Consider the following 20,822-nt stretch of genomic DNA (forward strand, 5'->3'; position numbering starts at 1 on the left):
GCTCCTGGCTCCTGGCTTTGGATCGGCACAGCTCTGCCATTTGGGGAGTGAACCAGTGCATGGAAGACCTCTCTCTCTGTGCCTCTGGCTCTCTGTACCTCTGCCTTTCAAATAAATAAATAAACCTTAAAAAATATAACTTGCTATGTTAGGTACTGTACCTAAAACTGAGGTGATTTTTATAAAACATGTATTTATGTTTAAGTTATTTATTCGATGAACACAGTTAACCTAAATTCTTATTTACCTTTCCCAACATTTTTTCTAGTTAGGAACGCATAGCTGTTATAACAGAAAATTTGTATATAAATGTATGGAGAACAAAAGTCACTTCTTTTTAACGCAGGAAACACGATAAAAAAAAAATAAAGGGAACATGCTAAGAAAACCTCAAAGATCTTTAAAATTAAAGTACCGATTTATCGGTAATCCATTGAAGAAGTTTATTTCCTGCATCCACTTTTTTTTTGTTTAAGCTAACTTTGGACGCTTTTACGACACCCAGCTTCAATCTGATAGTAAATACACTTTGAAAGTACCCTAGCATCGCTAAGGACCACTTCCCCGGCCCTTGAAACCGCTCTCTGGGAAGAAGCTATAAACTAGGCTATTGCCAGCCCTGCGCTTCACCAAACCTCCACGCGAGGGCGTTCTTGCCGCCGCGCGCCGCCAGGGGCCGTGCGGGGACGTGAGCGTGGCGAGCGCACATGCGGCTTCTTCCTGGTTGAGTCCCGTCCAAGTCAAGCGCTAGTTCCCAGAGGATCTCGCTTTACTGACAGAAGCAGAATTTTTTTTTTAAAAAAAGAGAGAAGATAAAAAGGGACTACTTCCTCCTGCTGCTCTCACACCCCAGCTAAGAGGCGCAGGTTCCGGGAGTCTCTTTCGGCCACCCCCACAGGAAACGGAAGTGGCTTCTCCCTTGTCTGCGCGCGCGTCCCGTTGCCGCGCAGAGGGCCTTTTTCTGGGAGCTGCCCTCAGCGTTGCCTGCGCAGATATCTAACATGTTTGCGGCAGAAAGATTCCAAAACGTTGTCCTGTGATTTTTTTGTAAGCCTTCCGGTAGGCACTGTGAAAGTTCAGGCAGGGAGAGGTACAAGTAGGGCGGCCATTACTGCGGCAGTCATCCTTTTTTTCCGAGCGTGGACCCTAGTCGGCCCGCCTTACTCGGCTTCTCCGCCCCGCACAGGGACCTTGTACTGTCATGCGGCTGCCGGGGCAACTTCCTTCCTCTCCGGGCAAGATGGCGGGGGGCGAAGCTGGGGTGACTCTGGGGCAGCCACATCTTTCTCGGCAGGATCTCGCCACGTTGGTGAGCTTTCGCTTTGGGAGGACTTGGGAGAGGGAATGGCCCGGCCTCCCGGGAGGCGTTGGGACAAGGCAGTTCGTGGCTGGTGGGAGCGTGGATTTAGGAGGGAGCTCCGGGGGCTGGCGCCGTGAGCCACCTGCATGCACCTCGTCCAGTCTGCGAACTGGATGTGGGTTTCAGATGGCGGGATCTCGGGCTCTTGAAGGACTTGGCTAAGCCTTAGTGTTAAATGTCATTAAGGTGTTCACCTCTGAAAGTCTGGGGTGGAGGTCTCTCCACTGTCCTCGGTGCTAATGTTCCGAAGCTCAAGAGCCTCCTGCCTCCACGTCTCCCACAGTGAGTGGAGATATCGCCCGTTGTGTAATGATGAAGGGTCCTTAGTGCTTCCCAACCATCAGAGTGCAAGATTTCTTATACAGGAAGAGCGCTTTTCGAAGTAGGGATTATACAGGTGGTGGTGAGCTATAGTTGGCAATTGTAAGTCAATGTCTGATGTGCAGTGTTTGAAAATAAATCTGGTTTGTTGCAGGATGTTACCAAGTTGACTCCACTTTCACACGAAGTTATCAGCAGGCAAGCCACAATTAACATAGGTAAGATAAGAATAACCTAGAGAGCAGACTTCATCTCCAGCGAGTCATTTTAACCTGTCTTTTTATGTAGTTACATGGACAGTCTGAGGATTCAGGTATTCAAGAAAAGGTGTTGAGCCCGTGTGAGCAGAGCACCTGCTAGACTCTTGGGAAGCAACGCATTTTCGCTCCTATCTAGCTCATAGGCTAGGTGAAGACATGAAGACTTAAATAGCATAAGGCGCTATGTAGTCATGTTTAATGGAGTTTAAGGAGGACGTGAAAATGTGGCTGTACCTGTCACACTGGGTTATTCCAAGGGCAGGGCTTAGGGAAGTTTTATTTGATATATAAGCTATGATTAAGTATTTTTTTCCCTCTTAATTGGCACTTAGAAATTGAGAAGTTATGTTGACTGGATGTCAATTTTGGACATTTTGAAAGTCTGTATAAGCAACGCAGTAAAACCTAGTTGAAAGTAAGACTCTACCATGAAGCTATAAAAAAGTTACAAAATGGGAGCTATCCTTGACATCATTCCTGTAATTAAACTTGTGTTTTTTCTTGTTTTCATTAATTCCTTTTTGTCTTCTTACGACTCATCATGCCTATTTACTTCTCTGGAAATGCTGGAACACTTGTTGGTATAATAAGTATTTCTTATTTTAAATGAAAGCAGCCTTTATTTTATTAAAAACAAATAGATAAGGTTGTTAGTTACATGGAAAATTCCCTTCAGTTCTGTAATCAGAATAAGTTTTTAGTAGAAACGTTTGTGTGGATGAAAAATTGAAGTCACTGTTGGTTTTACATTAACATTTACTGTGAATTATAGCTTTGAGTTTTCTACTCTTAACACTATTTGAAAAAATACTTGGTGTAATTGAATGCACATGTGTTAATTTTTTTGTACTTTGTCTATAGGTACAATTGGTCATGTAGCTCATGGGAAATCCACAGTTGTAAAAGCTATTTCTGGAGTCCATACTGTCAGGTTCAAAAATGAACTAGAAAGAAATATTACAATCAAGCTGGGATATGCTAATGCTAAGGTGAGTTGTGTACTGTGTAACTAAGAACTATGTAATTGTTGTGCAGAGAACAAACCCAAAACTTGCTTTCCATTGAAACTTTTAGATTTACAAACTTGATGACCCAAGTTGTCCTCGGCCAGAATGTTATCGATCATGTGGAAGTAGTACACCTGATGAGTTTCCTACGGACATTCCAGGCACCAAAGGGAACTTCAAATTAGTCAGGTGACTTCTTCTATGCTAAAAATGCTTTATGGTTTTTATCTTATACTGTCTGTGCTTTGGGCCTTTTGAAATATTTAATTGAAAATTTTAAACAGTAACTATAACTGCTGAATGGCTTTATTTTTCCATTTTTATTTTACTGCCTATAATGATTTGAAGTCAAATATTAAAATACTTATATTCAGGTTCTCTAAACCAAAAGTAGCAAAGAAGCCAAATTGAGTGGGGGGAACACAACTTTTCTTGGATTTAAAGGATTCTTTTTTCTAGGCTTTCTAAATTTCTTTTAAGCCGTGTTGTTTCTGTTTATTCAATAAAAGAGAAAGCTATTCTGAATTACTTGTTTAAAACACACTGACTTGCTCCTTACCTTATCTTCCTGAGTATGATTGCATGTCCTTGTTCTGTCTCAGAGAGTGCTGGCATCTGTCTGGTGCTGGTTCCTTGCTCTACAGGGAAATTTTAGATCAGAAACAGGACTAGATGTAAGGGTAGGGAGGGCATGACTGAAGAATTCAGCAGTAATCAGGATCAGTATTGTGATGCAGTTTTTAAAAAAAGAAATGCAAAAATTTTTGATGAAAAGAATGTCAATTTTTTTTAAGATTTATTTATTTATTTGAAAGACAGAGAGGCAGAGGTGAGAGGTCGTCTGTCTGCTGGTTTACTCCCCAATTGACTGCAATGGCTGGAGTGGTGACGATCTGGAGCCAGGAGCCAGGAGCCCCTTCTGGGTTTCCCACATGGGTGCAGGGGCCCAAGGACTTGGGCCATCCTCCACTGCTTTCTCAGGGCATAGCAGAGAGCTGGATCGGAAGTGGAGCAGCCGGGACTTGAACCGGCGCCTAAATGGGATGCCGGCACTGCAGGTGGCAGCTTTACCCACTATGCCACAGCGCCGGCCCCAGAATTTTCAATAAAAGCACAGTTAATATTACTTAGATTTTTCTCTTGCTTCCACATTCCTTTTTTAATTTGTTTTTGCTCAGTATAGCATTGTAACTGATCCTGTTTTTGTTTAAAATTTTGGTGTCTTGTTCATTATGGATTTTTTTGTACTTTTTTTTTTTAAAGAAAATTGAATTTAAATATGTAAAATTTAAATTTAAATATGCAGCTTGAATACTGAGGGTGTTTTATTTGACATTTTGAGAGTGACACACTTGTCTCCATTTGATCCTTGTCCTGGTCAGGACGCACAGACTTGCTCAGTTAGTAAATATTTTCAGCTTTGCTGGGCATAGAGTCTCTGTTCCAGGCACTCCATTATAGGATGCAGGTGTCCCCAAGCAGCATCTTAACTGCTGTGCCAATTGTCCACCCCTAACATGCATTTTCTAGGTCATTAAGTTTTGGTTTTCAAAACAATGACATTTCCAGTATAACTTCAGATACCATTATTCTGTGCCATATTCACTTTGGATGTGGCAGTTTCTGTTTCTGCAGTTATTTTTCACATAGCTCATTTCATTTGCTTTGTGATGATCTACAGTGATTTTACTCTCAGCCAGGAATCTTTATTTCTAAACTCTGGAAACCAAATCCATGCAAGCATTTTACAGACCTAAGAATTGTTTGCTAAGTGATTTAAATTTAGGAGATCGATAACTTGCATGTTTAATTACTGATTGATCCTGAGACTGACTGTTGTTTTGAATCGGTAGACATGTTTCCTTTGTTGACTGTCCTGGCCATGATATCCTGATGGCTACTATGCTGAACGGTGCAGCAGTGATGGATGCGGCTCTTCTGTTGATAGGTGAATACATCCCAGTTGGACAAATCAGTGCGGGACAATCGGGCTGGAATATTTCAAGGGGACCTAAGGCCTTTCAGAGCCATATCCATTACCTATGGGTGACGTGAATGGGAAGTAACACATCATCTAGGATGACATCCCTACTTACCCAGCTGTCACAAAATATTAAACAAGATAGTCCTGAGTCTGATGGTTTCTGAGAATTCTTAAGATAGTATCCCCTCCAAAAAAGAAAAAAAGAATCAATAATACATTTTCTCTGTTTATGTCACATGAGATGATTTATTAGTTTTAAATTTATATGTAAAAGTATGTGTGGGGGGATTTTTCTCTCTGAGCTGTCTACTTGTAGATGTATAATGATTTTATTTAAATGTAAATATCATTCATAAAAAGTGCTAAAGTCTAGGCCTGAGTGGGGTTTTCAAAGCTTAGGTTTGTGCTTCCTTTGTCCTGTGAGCTGTCAAGAGATTATGCTGCAGTGGTATGTAAGTTTTTAAAAGCATGTCAGAGAATATAGTACAGAACACCTGAACATTGCTTCTTGGAGAGGGTGATTGTTAAAGTGTTCAGGAAAACCTGTCTCTGTTGGCTGTCTTCACAGTGTTCTTTCCTCTGTTTATAGAGGAACAGTCTATGGTAGTTAAAATTCGTTGACAGTATTAAGTGTCTTTCCCTCCTAACTTTTGCCTCAGGAATTTGACTCAGCCAGAACATCTCTGAGAGCCAGAGGGCTATCTCTAATGCTAAAGCAAAAAGCTGACTTTAAGAAGCAGCCAAACCTGTTGATTCCAGGCTTCATAGGATCAAGAATGGGAGCCAGAAGATCAGGAGGCTGCAGTGAATGCTGGCTGAGAGTGAAGCAGGGCCAGAAGGTGGATGCTTGAGGACTTTTGCTCGAGCAGGCTAGAATATTCTTAAGTCTCTCATTTAGATGTAAGCCTTTTTTGGGTGGTGGTAGCAAAATATACACATTATCTAAACCACCATTTTAGCCCTTCAAAGTGTACAATTCAGTAGCATTGAGTGCATTCACGATGTTGTACAGTGTAGTGCTTGCAGTATCACCACTATCTAGTATTAGAGCTTGTTCATGACCAAAGGAAATCCCATGCGCGTTAAGCAGTCACTCCCCATTCCCTGTTCCTCCTAGCTACCGATAATCTGCGTTCTATCTGTAGATTTTCCTGTTCTGGAATTTCCAGCCATACTTAACGCATCTTTTTTGTCATTCATCAACCAGCTGGTAATGAATCTTGCCCTCAGCCTCAGACTTCCGAACACCTGGCTGCTATAGAAATCATGAAACTGAAGCATATTTTGATTCTACAAAATAAAATCGATTTAGTAAAAGAAAGTCAGGCAAAAGAACAGTATGAACAGATCCTTGCATTTGTACAAGGTAAGCCAGAATATTTAATATATCTATAAATCACTGAGAGGCATTTAATCCAGATAACAGATGTTAAAATAGCTTTTTTTTTTTTTTTTAAATATATAAAGATTTATTATTTTGAGAGAGTGGGAGAGACAGAGAGCTCTTCCAACTGGTGATTCACTCCCTAGATAGCTACAACAGCCAAAACTGGCCCAGGCTGAAGCCAGGAGCCAGGAGTTTCTTCCTAGTCTCCCACGTGGATAGCAGGGGCTCAAACATTTAGGTCATTTTCTGCTGCTTTCCCAGGCCATTAGCAGGGAGCTAGATCGTAAGTGGAGCACTCCGGACATGAACTGGTGCTCATATGGGATGCTGGCATTGCAGGCAGCCACTTCACCCACTAGACCACAGTGATGGCCCCATAAACTAGCTTTTTTATATATATATATTTATTTTTATTTTTTATTTGAAAGAGTTATAGAGAGAGATAAAGACAGAGAGGTCTTCTACTCCCCAGATGGCCGCAATGGCTGGAGCTGCACCGATCCGGAGCCAAGAGCTTCTTCTGGGTCTCCCACGTGGGTTCAGGGGCCCAAGGACTTGGGCCATCTTCTACGATGCCAGTGCTTCAGGCCAGGGCGGTAACCCGCTGCCCCATAAGCTAGCTTTTAATATAATAGATGATCTAAAATCAGATAAGCTTACAGGTTTTAAGCCTTTTTTCTCTACCTACCACTTGTTGGTCTGTAACTAGTGAAAGCTATGTTAAAAAAAAAATCTTCAGTGATAGTAAAATGAATAAAAGCTTTAAAAAAAAATCTTATTTACTGAACAAATATTTTCAAAATTACAAGTGATAGTGATTTAAAGTGTCCTTTTTGTAGCAGCTTGCTTTTTATTTCAGAGAAGACATCTGCATTTTATTGTTAATATTTGATTGTCTCTTAGCTTTGTTTTTCTCCCTTTTTTAAAAACTTGTTTAAGATTTACTTGTTTATTTGAAAGAATTAGAGGGAGAAAGAGATCAATCTTCTATCTGGTGATTCATCCCTAAAATGGCTGCAATGGCTAAGGCTAGACCAGATCAAAGCTAGGATCCAAGAGCTTTATCTGGGTCTCCCACATGGGTGCAGGAGCCCAAATACTTGGACCATCTTCCACTGCTTTCCCCAGGCCATTAGCAGAAGCTGGATTGGAAGTGGAGCAGTGGAGACTTGAACCGATTCCCAGATGGGGTGCCGGCATCAGTGGGTGGCTTTACCTGCTACATCACGATGCTGGCTCCTGTTTTTCTCCTTAACTTTCAATAAACCCAGTTGAATTGTGAAAAAAGAAAAGTCATTTTGATTAAAATATAATTATACTCCTTTCTCTCTGTCTCTCTCTCTCACTGTCCACTATGCCTGTCAAAAAAATAAAATAGCCAGCGCCGCGGCTCTCTAGGATAATCCTCCACCTTGCGCCGCCGGCGCACCGGATTCTGTCCCGGTTGCCCCTCTTCCAGGCCAGCTCTCTGCTGTGGCCAAGGAGTGCAGTGGAGGATGGCCCAAGTGCTTGGGCCCTGCACCCCATGGGAGACCAGGAGAAGTACCTGGCTCCTGCCATCGGATCAGCGTGGTGCGCTGGCCGCAGCGGCCATTGGAGGGTGAACCAGCGGCAAAGGAAGACCTTTCTCTCTGTCTCTCTCTCTCACTGTCCACTCTGCCTGTCAAAAAATAATAATAATAATAATAATAATAAAATAGAATTATGTTTCTTTCATTTGTTTGAATAGCTTGTTTGACATATAATTAATAAGAAGCAAATGTTATGTGTGCCAACAGTCTGGGACTAGCAGAGTCTAATAATTTTATCTTGATATTTATTGGGGAATTAATTACATGTTATCAAAAATTTTTTCAACTAATAAAATATTCTTTCCCAGGAGTGTATTTATTTCTTTGAACACTTTTCATGATTTTACTACATTAACTATATCTGTTAATATAATTTTACACTTTTTCCCTTAAAAGAAATGGAATTCATTTTCAGGAATAAAAACAGTGATAGAAAATTGCCATCTTTCTAAACAGGATTTTCACTTTCTGCTTGTTGCTGGCATTTGTGTGAGGATGTTGGTGCCTCTACTTTAGTAATCTCAGGTTTTTTTATGTAACAGAGGTGTGGAGTAAGTTTTGTGAAAATGAAGATGTTTGATCTTTCTGTAATTTGTCATTTAGGTACAGTAGCAGAAGGAGCTCCCATTATTCCAATTTCTGCTCAGCTGAAATACAATATTGAAGTTGTCTGTGAGTACATAGTAAAGAAAATTCCAGTACCCCCACGAGATTTTACTTCAGAGCCCCGACTTATAGGTAAGTGGTATGAGACACCTTTAACTCTTTAGTCTTTGCCACATTGGTGATTCCCTCTTTAAGGGTGTTACTTTCCTCTTTCTGCAGAGATTATAATAAATCCCTAATGTTTTCTTGAAATCTTACTAATTGTCAGATTATATTGACCTTGGTGGATGAGGAGCAGAGTCCTGACTATAGTAGGAACTGCTAACATATTGCATAACTTACTATGTAATGTGTGATCAAGATGGAGTAATCTAGTATTCTCTACGGAATTATAATGCTTAGAGATACTAGCACTTTGATACAAAGGATTTCATTGTACTGTTAATGAAGAACCAATATTAGTGTAATTTGATCATCCAAGCTTGTGATTCCTATGTGGGAATGTAAGGGCCTTTTTTTTTTTTTTTTAAAGATTTATTTATTTATTTATTTCAAAGGCAGAGTTACAGAGAGGCAGAGGCAGAGAGAACGAGAGAGGTCCTCCATCCAGTATGCATTCCCCAGATGGCTGAATCGGCCAAAGCTGGGCTGATCCAAAGCCAGGCGCCAGGAGCCTCCTCCAGCTCCTCGATGCGGGTGCAGGGGCCTAAGGATTTGGACCATCTTCTACTGCTTTCCCAGGCTATTGCAGAGAGCTGGATCGGAAGGGGAGCAGCTGGGACTTGAACCGGCGCCCATATGCGGTGCTGTGCTGTAGGCAGGGGCTTTACCTGCTGTGCCGCAGCGCAGGACCCAGGGGCCTTTTCAAAGCAGATCTTTGAGCCCCTTGCGGGTTTGTTAGACTTGTGTGTCTTTGGTGGGAAATGTTCTCTGGAGTGACCTAAGTGCAGGCTACCATAGTCCTAGAGTTGTTTTGTTTTATGGTTGTAAAACTAACACATTATTTAATATGAGCAGAGGAGAGGTATGTAAAGAAAATGTCCATAGGCTCCCTACCTTTCAGTTCCAGTCCCTTAACCCTGAAATAGTTAATATGTAAAGATTTATTTATTTGAAAAGCAGAGTTACAGAGAGGCAGAGAGAGGAAAGTTTGCTATGGCCTAGCTGGACTGATCCGGAGCCAGGAGCCAGGAGCCAGGAGCTTCTTCCAGGTCTCCTACGTGGTTGCAGGGGCTCAAGGACTTGGGCCATCTTCTACTGCTTTCCCAGGCCATAGCAGAGAGCTGGATCAGCAGTGGGGCAGCTGGAACTTGAACCGGCGCGCACATAGGATGCCAGAATTTCGGGCGGCGGCTCTACCTGCCACACCACAGTGCCGGCCCCCTTCCCATATCTCTTAAATTGTGTATAGGTTACTTATACCTAATACAGTATACTTGGTATGCAAGTAAACTTTATGCTCTGTTATTTAGGGAGTAGTGACCAAAAAAAATCTGTACATGTTTATACAGTTGCAAATGTTTTTTCTAGAATAGTTTCTCTACTTGGTTGAACATTAACAGCTGCATGATACTCTGTAGTGCACATATACCCTAGTATACCATGTATTCATGAATTTTCAAGTTACTTTTCCCACCATACAGCTGTAGTTAGCATTGAAGTAATAATAGATTTTGTTAGAAAGTCATCCCTTTGTTATAAATTTTATGTGGCTACTGTTTTAGAAAAGTTAACTTGGAAGATGCTGTTTCTTCTAGAGTTAAAATGGACAGAATTGGCTTTAATTTGTTTTATTTTTTCCAGTAATTAGGTCATTTGATGTCAACAAACCTGGTTGTGAAGTTGATGACCTTAAGGGGGGAGTAGCTGGTGGTAGTATTCTAAAAGGAGTATTAAAGGTAAATGAGTTTTGATTGTTGTGTTTTTGTTTTGTGCTGTTTTATTTTGCTCTTGCGTTAATCAGAAAGAAGTGTGGAGAGTTGAAAATATTCTTTTGTGCTGCCTAGTTTGTTTACTATAAATGTCTTTTGAATGTGTCTGACATCTAAATTTATAGGCTTCTTTTGAGTGTGGAGCACACTCTGTTTAGTGACTGGCTTCTTGGGTGGTAGGTAGGTAACAGTTGGGTGGTTCTGATTTGGAGGCTATCTTCCACAGTCTTTTGTGGTTTTTAAAACAGTGCTTTTTGAAATCGAGGAAGCATTCAATTTTCTGCTCTTCCTGTTAGAACGTTTGATAGTTGTGTTCCACAGTAATTCTAAGTACTGATGATATGTTTACAGGTGGGCCAGGAGATAGAAGTTAGACCTGGCATTGTTTCCAAAGATAGTGAAGGAAAACTCATGTGTAAACCAATCTTTTCCAAAATTGTATCACTTTTTGCGGAGCATAATGATCTTCAGTATGCTGCTCCAGGCGGTCTTATTGGTAAGTACTTTCCTCTTATCCCTTTTTCTTTTGAATTTTTTGATATTAATGGTACTTTACATGGGAAATGAATTACTCAGAAAGGTAGAAATGTTTAATTGGTATTTCTCAATAATTGAATGATGTGAGGGAAATATTCATGTGGTTAAGCTTTTGATATTAGGTTATAAAATGCTTTTGTGTATTTGTAAAAGTTTTAAATGTAAAGAATACGTTTTGGCACTTGTCCTAGCAGTTAAAATGCTGTTTACACTCCCTTGTCCCATGTCAAAGTGCTTGTGTTTGATTCCTGGCTCTAGCTTCTTGCTAATGCAGATCCTGGAAGGCAGCATGGTTCCTGCCACCCATGTGGGGGACTTGAAATGAATTCCTGGCTCCCCAGCTTTAGCCCCTGCCAGCCACTTGGCCCAAGGTACTCAGGGGCATTTGGGGAGTGAACCAGCAAGTAGGAGTTCTCTATTTGCCTCTCAAATACATAAATAAATAAATTTTATGCCACAGAAGCCAGGGCTGGGCCAGGCTGAACCCAGGAGCCTGGAACTCCATCCAGGTCTCCTATATGGGTGGCAGAGCACAAGTACATGGGCCATCATCTGCTGCCAGCATTAGCAGGGAGCTGGATCAGAAGTGGAGCAGCTAGGACTCAAACCGGGGTTCATGTTGGGATGCCAGCTTTGCAGGTGGCGGCTTAGCCCACTGCGCTGCAGTGCTGGCTCCAGTAACTCCTTTTTAGCAATAACAAAATAAGTATTATGACCTGGCATTTGAAATACCTAATTACTTATTTTTTTGTCTATACAGTTTTGGAGTAGAGAATGATTGCTTTATGTACAAGTATGTTTTGCAAATAGAAAGTCATCTATAAATGTCAGTTTAATGATGTCAGATGATATTTACACAGAGATGGGAATAATAGAAAAGTTACATTATATAGGGATTGCTGAAATAAGGATTTTCCACTCTCTTACAACTTAGTGTATTACTCAATATCCAGAAAAAGGCAGCATTCAGTAAGAATTGTAACTTGGGATGAAAAAAAAAGAATATTCGATAAAGTAGTTTATTCTTCACCAAACAAGTTGGTTGTCTGGTTTTTGCCTATATAATTCATTTTTCCATTCTGTCCTGTGATTAAGACTTTACTGCATACAATTTTATTTTATATTTTTTTCCAAATAAAGAAACTCTGGAAACTTCTTTTTTCTTATTAAATTTAGATTATGAAACTCTTGAAACATAATACTGTAATGATAACCTCCATATAGCCACCACTTAGCTTCAGCAGTTATCACCACTTTGCCAGTCTTGCTTCATCTATTTGTTTTCCTTCTCTCTAAGACACACAGTTAAAATATTTTGAAGTGAGTCTCAGGAATTGTGTATGAAGTCTTCAAGCTGTCTTTTTGATCAGCATTCTAGGGGGAAAATGGCATAAAAATATTCTGCAAACTACTCACTAGTTTTGTGTCTTTTCCATGTTCATTGAGTATATTCAGACTCACTTTAAGGTAGTTATTTATTTGCCCTTTGTTTAGAATTTGAATAGAGAGAACCTTTTTGTTCTCATTTGTGCAATGAAACAGTGACTTTACAGTTGTTTCTTTAAGTAAAATGCGTATTTTACTCTGCCTTTGTACCTATTATGTAAGTGTGAAAATATAAGTATATATCAAAATGTATAGATATATGCTGTGCTTATTTGACTTAGATTTTGGGGGAAATAATTCCCTTTATAGGTATTTTAGGAAATAAAGTGCTGAACTATATATACATTATTTTATGTACTAGGAGTTGGAACAAAAATTGACCCTACTTTGTGCCGTGCTGACAGAATGGTGGGACAGGTGCTTGGTGCGGTTGGAGCTTTACCTGAAATCTTTACAGAATTGGAAATTTCATATTTCTTGCTTAGACGCCTTCTAGGTGTACGCACTGAAGGAGACAAGAAAGCAGCGAAAGTAAGTGCTTTTTATAATTACTGTTTCAAAAAAGGTGACTGTGTTGTTAAAATCTATTTTGAGTTTTATTCTTTTACAGTTAACATGAAAATTTTAAAAAGGTAAATAAACTTGGCTTTGCAAAAATTGAAAACTTCTATATGGCAATCAGTTTAAGGTAAAAACAAAGCAAAAAACAGTATTTGTATCATATATAACATGACATACTATTGCTAGCATCCATATTTTTTTTAAGATTTATTTATTTGGAAGGCATTTACAGAGAGAGATCTTCCATCTGCTGGTTTACCCCCGAAATGGCTGCACCTGCCAGGGCTATTGCAGACAGAAGCCAGGAGCCAGAGACTGCATCCTAGTCTCCCATGTGGGTCGCAGGGCTCAAGTATCGGGGCCATCTTAGGCTGCCTTCCCAAGAGCATTAGCAGGGAGCTGAATCAGATGCGGAACATCAAGGACTTGAACCATGGTGCTCCGATGTGAGATGCTAACATTGCAGGCAGCAGCTTAACACGTTGAGCCACGATGCCAGCCCTGACATGAATTTATTTATTTATTTCGATGTCTCAGTAAAAACAGTTTGACAGCATCTCCTGCTCCCCTTTCCATTTTGGAAGTTTTATGCTGTGAGCCTGTACAGGTTGAGCATCCCTAATCAAAAAAATCCAAAATGCTCTAAAGGCCAAAATTGTTTGAATGCTGACAGGATGTCACAAGTGGAACATTCCACGCCTGACCTGTGAGGGGTCGCATTCAGAACACATGTGCATTTGAACTCAAGTCATGTCCCCTAGGTACCTCCTTATGTATCTGCAGATATTCTGAAATCTACAATACTTCTGGAGGTGAGCATTTCAGATGAAGGATATTCAACCTGTATACAAGTTCTTCAGAATTTTAAGAGGTTCTATGCTGTGGCTTCTGACTTAATTTTTAAAGGTGGATCTTATATACATTCAATGAATGCCAGATAAACCCGTTTGTCACCTTTAGAGTATATGAGGGTACTTCAGAAAGTTCATGGAAAATGGAATCAAAAGATAAGCTTATGCTGGCGCCGCGGCTCAGTAGGCTAATCCTCCACCTTGCGGCGCCGGCACACCAGGTTCTAGTCCTGGTCGGGGCACCGGATTCTGTCCTGGTTGCCCCTCTTCCAGGCCAGCTCTCTGCTGTGGCTAGGGAGTGCAGTGGAGGATGGCCCAAGTGCTTGGGCCCTGCACCCCATGGGAGACCAGGAGAAGTACCTGGCTCCTGCCATCTCTCTCACTGTCCACTCTGCCTGTCAAAAAAAAAAAAAAAAAAAAAAAAAGCTTACCTTGATGCAGATGAAATCCATATGTAGTTTTGTTTTTCAGATTTTTATTTTATTTATTTAAGAGAGAGAATTACAGACAGAGAGAGGAAGAGACAGATCTTCCATCTGCGAGTTCACTCCCCAAATGGCTTCAATGGCTGGAATCGGGCCAATCTGAAGCCAGGAGCCAGGAGCTTCTGCTGGTTTTTCCCACGTTGGTGCAGGGGCCCAAACTCTTGGGCCATCTTCCACTGCTTTCCCAGGCCACAGCAAGAGCAGGATTGGAAGAGGAGCAGCCGGGACACGAACCGAACCAGTGCCCATATGGGATTCTGGCACAACAGGCGAAGGCTTAGCCCACTACACCACAGCGCCTGCCCCCATACATAGTTTTTAAACAATACACAATTGCAAAAGTAATTGATAAATTGCCACTTATTTGTGGAAAATACTTCTTTGATTTTTGAAATTTATTTTTTCACAATTTATTTCCCTAGGTACAAAAGCTGTCTAAGAATGAAGTGCTCATGGTGAATATTGGATCCCTGTCCACAGGGGGGAGAGTCAGCGCTGTCAAGGCTGATTTGGGCAAAATTGTTTTGACTAATCCTGTATGCACAGAAGTAGGAGAGAAAATTGCCCTTAGCCGAAGAGTTGAGAAGCACTGGCGGTAAGTTTATTAGCCTTTGCCACTGTCTAGTAAAAAAAAGCCACAATTTCCTCAAAGTTCTTGGTGGTGTACACATAACCTAACATACCCTAACAGTTACTGTTCCTTTAAGTCTGAAGTAGTTGGATGACTTTGCAAACCATTTCCAGTCTTGATTTGCATTCCTGTATTTTAGTCTTATAAATCACAACAATTGGCGTCCCTTCCTCTTAAGACACAATCTGTGCAAAAACTAATTAATATTTCCAATCTTTGACTTTTAACAACTTTATTTAGGATTAATTTCAAATTTAACAGGAAGATTGCAAGAATTGTACAGATACATACACACATACATGTTCATATATGTAAACATTTTCTGAAGTGCTTAAAGAATTATCTTTGATCTCAGTGTATATTTCCTAAAAATAAGGATATTATCATGTATCTACTTCAAGGCACTTAACATTGATTAATATTGAAGTCTACAGTCTATATACCATTCTTATCACTTATCCCAATGATATTCTGTTTCTCCAGTCTAGAATCAGGCATTGCATTTAGTTTTCATGTCTGTTTCATTTCTAATCTAAAATTTGTCCAGCCTCTTTGTCTTACTTGACATTGGTAGTTTTGCAGCATATGAGCTAGTTACTTTGTAGGCTGTTCTCATTTTGAGTTTGTCTGATGGCTTGGACACCTAAGATTAAATGCAGAGCATCCGTGCTTGGCAGGAATATTTACCTGAGTATCAGAGCCACGGGTGACGGTAATCAGACTGCTTATCCTTTTTCATCATGTGGTCAAGATACTATAATTTCTTTGCTCTGTAGTTCTTTCACCCTCTGAGGAGACCCTTTGAGTCTATACAGATAGCCTGCCACTCCTCAGATCCCAGCCTGCAGGATTTAGCCTCCACTGATTCTTCCTTGAATTGGAATTGCCTACATAATGATTGCAAAATCGTGATCCCCACTCCCCACCACTGTCTCCACCACTTCACATTTTTTTTTAAGAAAACTTATTTAATATATATAAATTTCAAAAGCACAACTTTTGTATTATAGTGGTTTTCCCCCCCATAACCACCCTCCCACCTGCAAACCATCCCATCTCCTACTCCCTCTCCCATCCCATTGTCATTAAGATTCATTTTTAATTATCTTTATATACAGAAGATCAACTTAGTATATATTAAGTAAAGAGTTTGAGAATAAGTTTTACTATTAACTCTCATAATCCAACTCTTGAGGACAGAGGCTCTGCATGGGAAGTTAGTGCACAGTGACTCCTGTTGTAAATTTAACAATTAACACTCTTATGTATGATGTCAGTGATCACCCGAGGCTCTTGATATGAGCTGCCTAGGCTATGGAGGAAGCCTTTTGAATTCACAGACTCCATGAGTATTTAGACAAGGCTATAAGCAAAGTGGAAGTTCTCTCCTCCCTTCAGAGAAAAGTACATCCTTCTTTGATGACCACTTCTTTTCACTGGGGTCCATCAAACAGAGGTCCTTCATGTAGGACACTTTTTGCCACAGTCAGATATGTGATTTTCATTGGATTTTTTAAAATATTTTTTTTATTTGATAGAAGAGTTAGACAGTGAGAGAGACAGAGAGAAAGGTCTTCCTTCCGTTGGTTCACTTCCCAAATGGCTGCTACGGCTGGTTGGCGCGCTGTGCCGATCAGGAGCCAGGTGCTTCCTCCTGGTCTCCCATGCGGGTGCAGGGGCCCAAGCACTTGGGCCATCCTCCACTGCACTCCTGGGCCACAGCAGAGAGCTGCACTGAAAGAGGAGCAACCAGGACTAGAACTGGTGCCCTTATGGGATGCCGGCACCACAGGCCGAGGATTAACCTAGTGAGCCATGGCGTCAGCCCCAATTAGAACACATTTTAAAGCTACAGATTTTTTGGGACTGCCTTATATTATAAGGCGATTCTGTCCAAATGAAATTTCAGACTTTGCTTCAAAATCAGCAAGTACACATTAAAATTCTGGAAATAAAAGAGAGCACGTCTGAATGATCATCACTTTGTTTAGAATTGAGGTTTTTATCCATGTTTAAGTAGGTTTTCTTCTGGAACCCACAGTTGAGGTAGCCGTATCCAGCCTGATCGTTGGCTAGAGCAGATGTTGAAATAGGGAGCAGAGGTTGCCACTGCTTATTGACTCCATGTTCCTCTAGTTCTTCTCTTGTTTTCCTGTACCAGCTAAGGTCATGCTGACAGCATCATGAATGTTTGGAAAGCATTGTCCAATGAGAAAAAGATACAGGGTTTATAACCTGGCCTTCAAAAAGACAAGGAAAGGATAGATAATGAGATTTTGAAAACAATCAGACTGAGGTAGTTTGGTGTATTGGCATGGCTCCTAAACTCTGTGGTAGTTCTGAAGGATTAGGGGTACTTTAATAGGATGAAGACAAGCATATTTATGGTAGTAATGGTGTTTGCTTTTCCTGTCATTCATGTTGACCAGAGCCCATTTACCTGATTCTAAAAATCTAAGAAGATAGTGTGGGTTTTCTTTATGGAGGAGCAGGCTTTGGGAACAAATTTAAATTTGAAAGATGGGCAGGTAAAGCTACTTCTATCAATTGGTTGGTCATAATGAAATGGATATAAAATTCATAATTTCTTTCATTTTCATTTTGCAGTTTAATTGGCTGGGGTCAGATAAGAAGAGGAGTGACAATCAAGCCAACAGTAGATGATGACTGAAGAATCCCAGTTAACAATACATTTGGATGAAGTTGGAATTTCTCTTACAACCTAGGGGTATATTTTCGTAGTAATACTAGGGAATTAATTTCCCAGTTCATTACCTTAGTAGGTAGCTGTAAGGTTATTCTCATTAGTTGTTGATGAAAATTTAACCTCTAGGACTGAAAAGAGTCTACAATAAATACAAAAATTGGTATGTTGGATCAGGTAAAATGATAGATTTACATTTTAGCTGAAATAATGTCAAATTTATACATCAAGGCAGGTTTGAGATGAAACTGCTACAACCAGCCTTTTTGTAGCACACATACCACTGAACCTGTTTAAAATAAAGCTTTTCATTTTTCTTTTTCATTATTCGTCTTTCAGTAGCTCCAGCCTACAGGACTGTTGTACTGGTAGAAACTTGGAGACATAAATTCTGCTTGAAGACCAGCCCCCTCCTTTTTGTCCCCGTGTTTCATTTTGCTTTATTTTTGAAATTTTGATTGGAAAAGAGATTAATAGGTTCAGATGGCATTGTCCTTAGAGGATGAATGTTCATTCCCACGGACAAGTGTCTTCTCACTCTTCCTGGACTGGAACACAGGAAATGAGAGCCAGGCGGTCTTACCCTCCTTGTAATGCCCTGAGATTATTTCTGCATTGATTAACACCTGAAACCTGGCTGTCTTCCATTGGAAATTAGTGTTCTACCAAATGATTCTACTTAAGGAGCAAAGATCATTCCAAGCCTGATTTTATTCTGCCTTCCCTAACTTTATTATGATATGATGTAGATTCTGATATTGGTAATCTTTATAGCTTTCAGGAGATAAGAGATATTAGAAAGCAAAAGGTGAATCCTTTTGGTTTTTAAGATATTTTCTGTGTCCCTGCACTTTTCCTGTGCTGTGCTTTTAAATTTTTTATTTATTTATATTTTACATCATAGGATTGTTAGAGTGGTGAGTCTCAACTGTAGCTGACATTAGAATTGCTGGAGAAGCTTTAAAAAATATGCCCCACAGAAATTCTGATTTAATTGGCATGAAGTACAATTTCTAAAACTCCCAGTATTGGGGAGAGTTGAGAAGTAGGCTTATTAAATAACAGAGTTTTGCTGAGTCTTTGTAGTCTGATAGTAAGCTTTGGTTTGCTTTTCTAAAAGTGGTATTCAGATAGGGTTTGATGCCACAGTCATATTGTGCTCTTTGGGATGTTGAAGCTGCCTTGTAGAGTTTAGAAGTTGTGGCTGTGGGTCATATATAAGATTTTAAATTTTGAGGAAATATATTAATGTCATATACTTGGTTGACTTTGAAGGGTTGTGTTGTAGCATGAGGAAAACACATTTAAATAAAACAGTTCTAAATCAAGCATTATTTTATACCTGACATGTCCCCATGTGTTTTGCAAGCATCTTCCACCAGAAATTCTGGAATAAGCTCCAAAATATTGACTGATGTACTGTAATTAATCTCAAGTCAACTGTCACTGGAAATCTGTCGCACTTAATTTCAAGCATCACATGTACTTCAACAACTTTGGGAGGCACTCTGCTTAGTGAAATGGGTATATATAGATGTGAAAACAACAAACCTATTTTTCATGGAACTGGGAGTCAGTGCTATGATTCTCAGCAAAAGGTGTACGTGGTTGAGAGTTCTACGTGTAACGTGATGTTACTGATGAACGTACGTTGCATATGTAAACCCTCTTGGCTCTACTGTCAAGGTATTTTCACTTCCCCTGCTTCCACCCTAGTCAAAGCCACCAGTGGTTTCTACCAACAATAGCCGCCTAACTCCTCCCTGCTTCTATTCTTGTCCTACTGCAGTCTGTTCCTGAAACAGTAGCCAGAGTTGGCACTTTTGTAAGAGAATGCTATGTACAACTCTATGAAAATAAATTGTGCAGTTTTGCAGAAATGAGGGACATGAAGACAGTCTAACTGTGACATCATCCAAATTATTTCCAGGTTGACCTCAAATGCTCTCTTCCATATTTTAATCCTTTTATCAAACTTCCAAAGATGTCTGTATGTTTATGTGCTTGTTTTTACAAAGGAAAAATAACTTACAGTGCAAATAATTGGACACTGAAACTGTGTGGAAATTCATTTCAGAAAAATTTGACATGATGATACTTAATGTAAAATGTATGCTTTTCTGGAAATTTTTTAACTACCAGAAAAAGCATCTGCACCTTTGAAAGATCGGTACTCATGGGGCTGGTGTTGTGGCAGGTAAGGCCGTAGCCTCAATGCCAGCATCCCATATGAGCGCCAGTTCGAGTCCCCACTGCTCCACTTCTGATCCAGCTCCCTGCTAATGTGCTTGGGAAGGCAGTGGAGAATGGTCCAAGTCCTTGGGCCCCTGCACCCACATAGGAGACCCAGGAGAAGCTCCTGATTCCTGGCTTTGGTCTGACCCTGCCCTTGGCCATTTAGGGAATGAACCAGCAGTTAGAAGATTTCTCTCACACTTTGTTTCTCCCTTTCTGTATAACTGTGCTTTTCAAATAAATAAATCTTTTTTTTTTTTTTTTTTTTTTTTAAGATTTATTTGTTTGAAAGAGAGAGACAGTACTACAAAAGAACAAAACTGGAGGACTGATGCTCTGGTGCAGTGGGCTAAACCTCTGCCTGTGGCACTGGCATCCCATATGGGTGCTGGTTCTTGTCCGGGCTGCTCCTCTTCCTATCCAGCTCTCTACTATGGCCTGGGAAAGCAGTGGAGGACAGCCCAAGTGCTTGGGTCCCTGCACCCGTGTGGGAGGCCTAGGGAGGATCCTAGCTCCTGGCTTTGGATTGGCCCAGCTCCAGCCATTGTGGCCATTTGGGGAGTGAGCAGGCAAATGGAGGACCTTTCTCTCTCCCTCTCTGTAACTGTACCTCTCAAATAAATCTTTAAAAAAAAAAAACAAAAAAAAAATTAGAGACCATTCACACATATAGATGACAAATCCATACTAAAATTTAATAAGCTAGGTTAAGCAGTGTATTGAAAGAATAATAACATTTTTATAGATTGGTAGAAAAAAGTACCTTGCAGATGTATTTGAGGTAATCCAAAGTACTTATTTATTTTAAAGATTTATTTATTTGAAAGGGAGAGACAAATCTTCCATCTACCAGTGTACTCCCCAGATGGCCACCAGTAGCCTGATCTGGGCCAGGTTGAAGCCAGGGAGCCAGGTACTCCATCTAGGTCTCCTACTTGGGTGGCAGGGACCCAGGCACTTGGGCCATTATCCACTATTTGTCCAGGCACACTAGCAGAAAGCTGG

At 40.4% G+C, this 20,822-nt stretch overlaps 1 protein-coding gene across 3 annotated transcripts; it reads left to right on the forward strand.

The window, feature by feature from the left end:
- Positions 1–668: 668 nt before the first annotated feature.
- EIF2S3 (eukaryotic translation initiation factor 2 subunit gamma) lies at positions 669–18,910 on the forward strand. Of its 3 annotated transcripts, none has more exons than XM_089324866.1 (12): positions 669–1,059; positions 1,836–1,899; positions 2,803–2,930; positions 3,016–3,137; positions 4,802–4,896; positions 6,140–6,298; positions 8,494–8,628; positions 10,300–10,394; positions 10,779–10,923; positions 12,712–12,881; positions 14,670–14,842; positions 17,486–18,910. In XM_089324866.1, the coding sequence occupies exons 5-12, from the start codon at positions 4,842–4,844 to the stop codon at positions 17,547–17,549; spliced, it is 996 nt and encodes a 331-aa protein (XP_089180992.1). In that variant the 5' UTR covers positions 669–1,059; positions 1,836–1,899; positions 2,803–2,930; positions 3,016–3,137; positions 4,802–4,841; the 3' UTR covers positions 17,550–18,910. The 3 variants fall into 3 exon arrangements, with proteins under 3 accessions (XP_089180992.1, XP_089180993.1, XP_051683593.2); XM_089324867.1 differs by having other exon boundaries at positions 904–1,047; XM_051827633.3 differs by lacking the exon at positions 669–1,059 and adding an exon at positions 1,223–1,309.
- The last annotated feature ends 1,912 nt before the right edge of the window (positions 18,911–20,822 follow it).

The sequence above is a fragment of the Oryctolagus cuniculus genome, chromosome X, assembly GCF_051225735.1.
Source record: "Oryctolagus cuniculus isolate XC-2025 breed Fujian yellow rabbit chromosome X, ASM5122573v1, whole genome shotgun sequence".
NCBI classification, from domain to species: Eukaryota; Metazoa; Chordata; class Mammalia; order Lagomorpha; family Leporidae; genus Oryctolagus; species Oryctolagus cuniculus.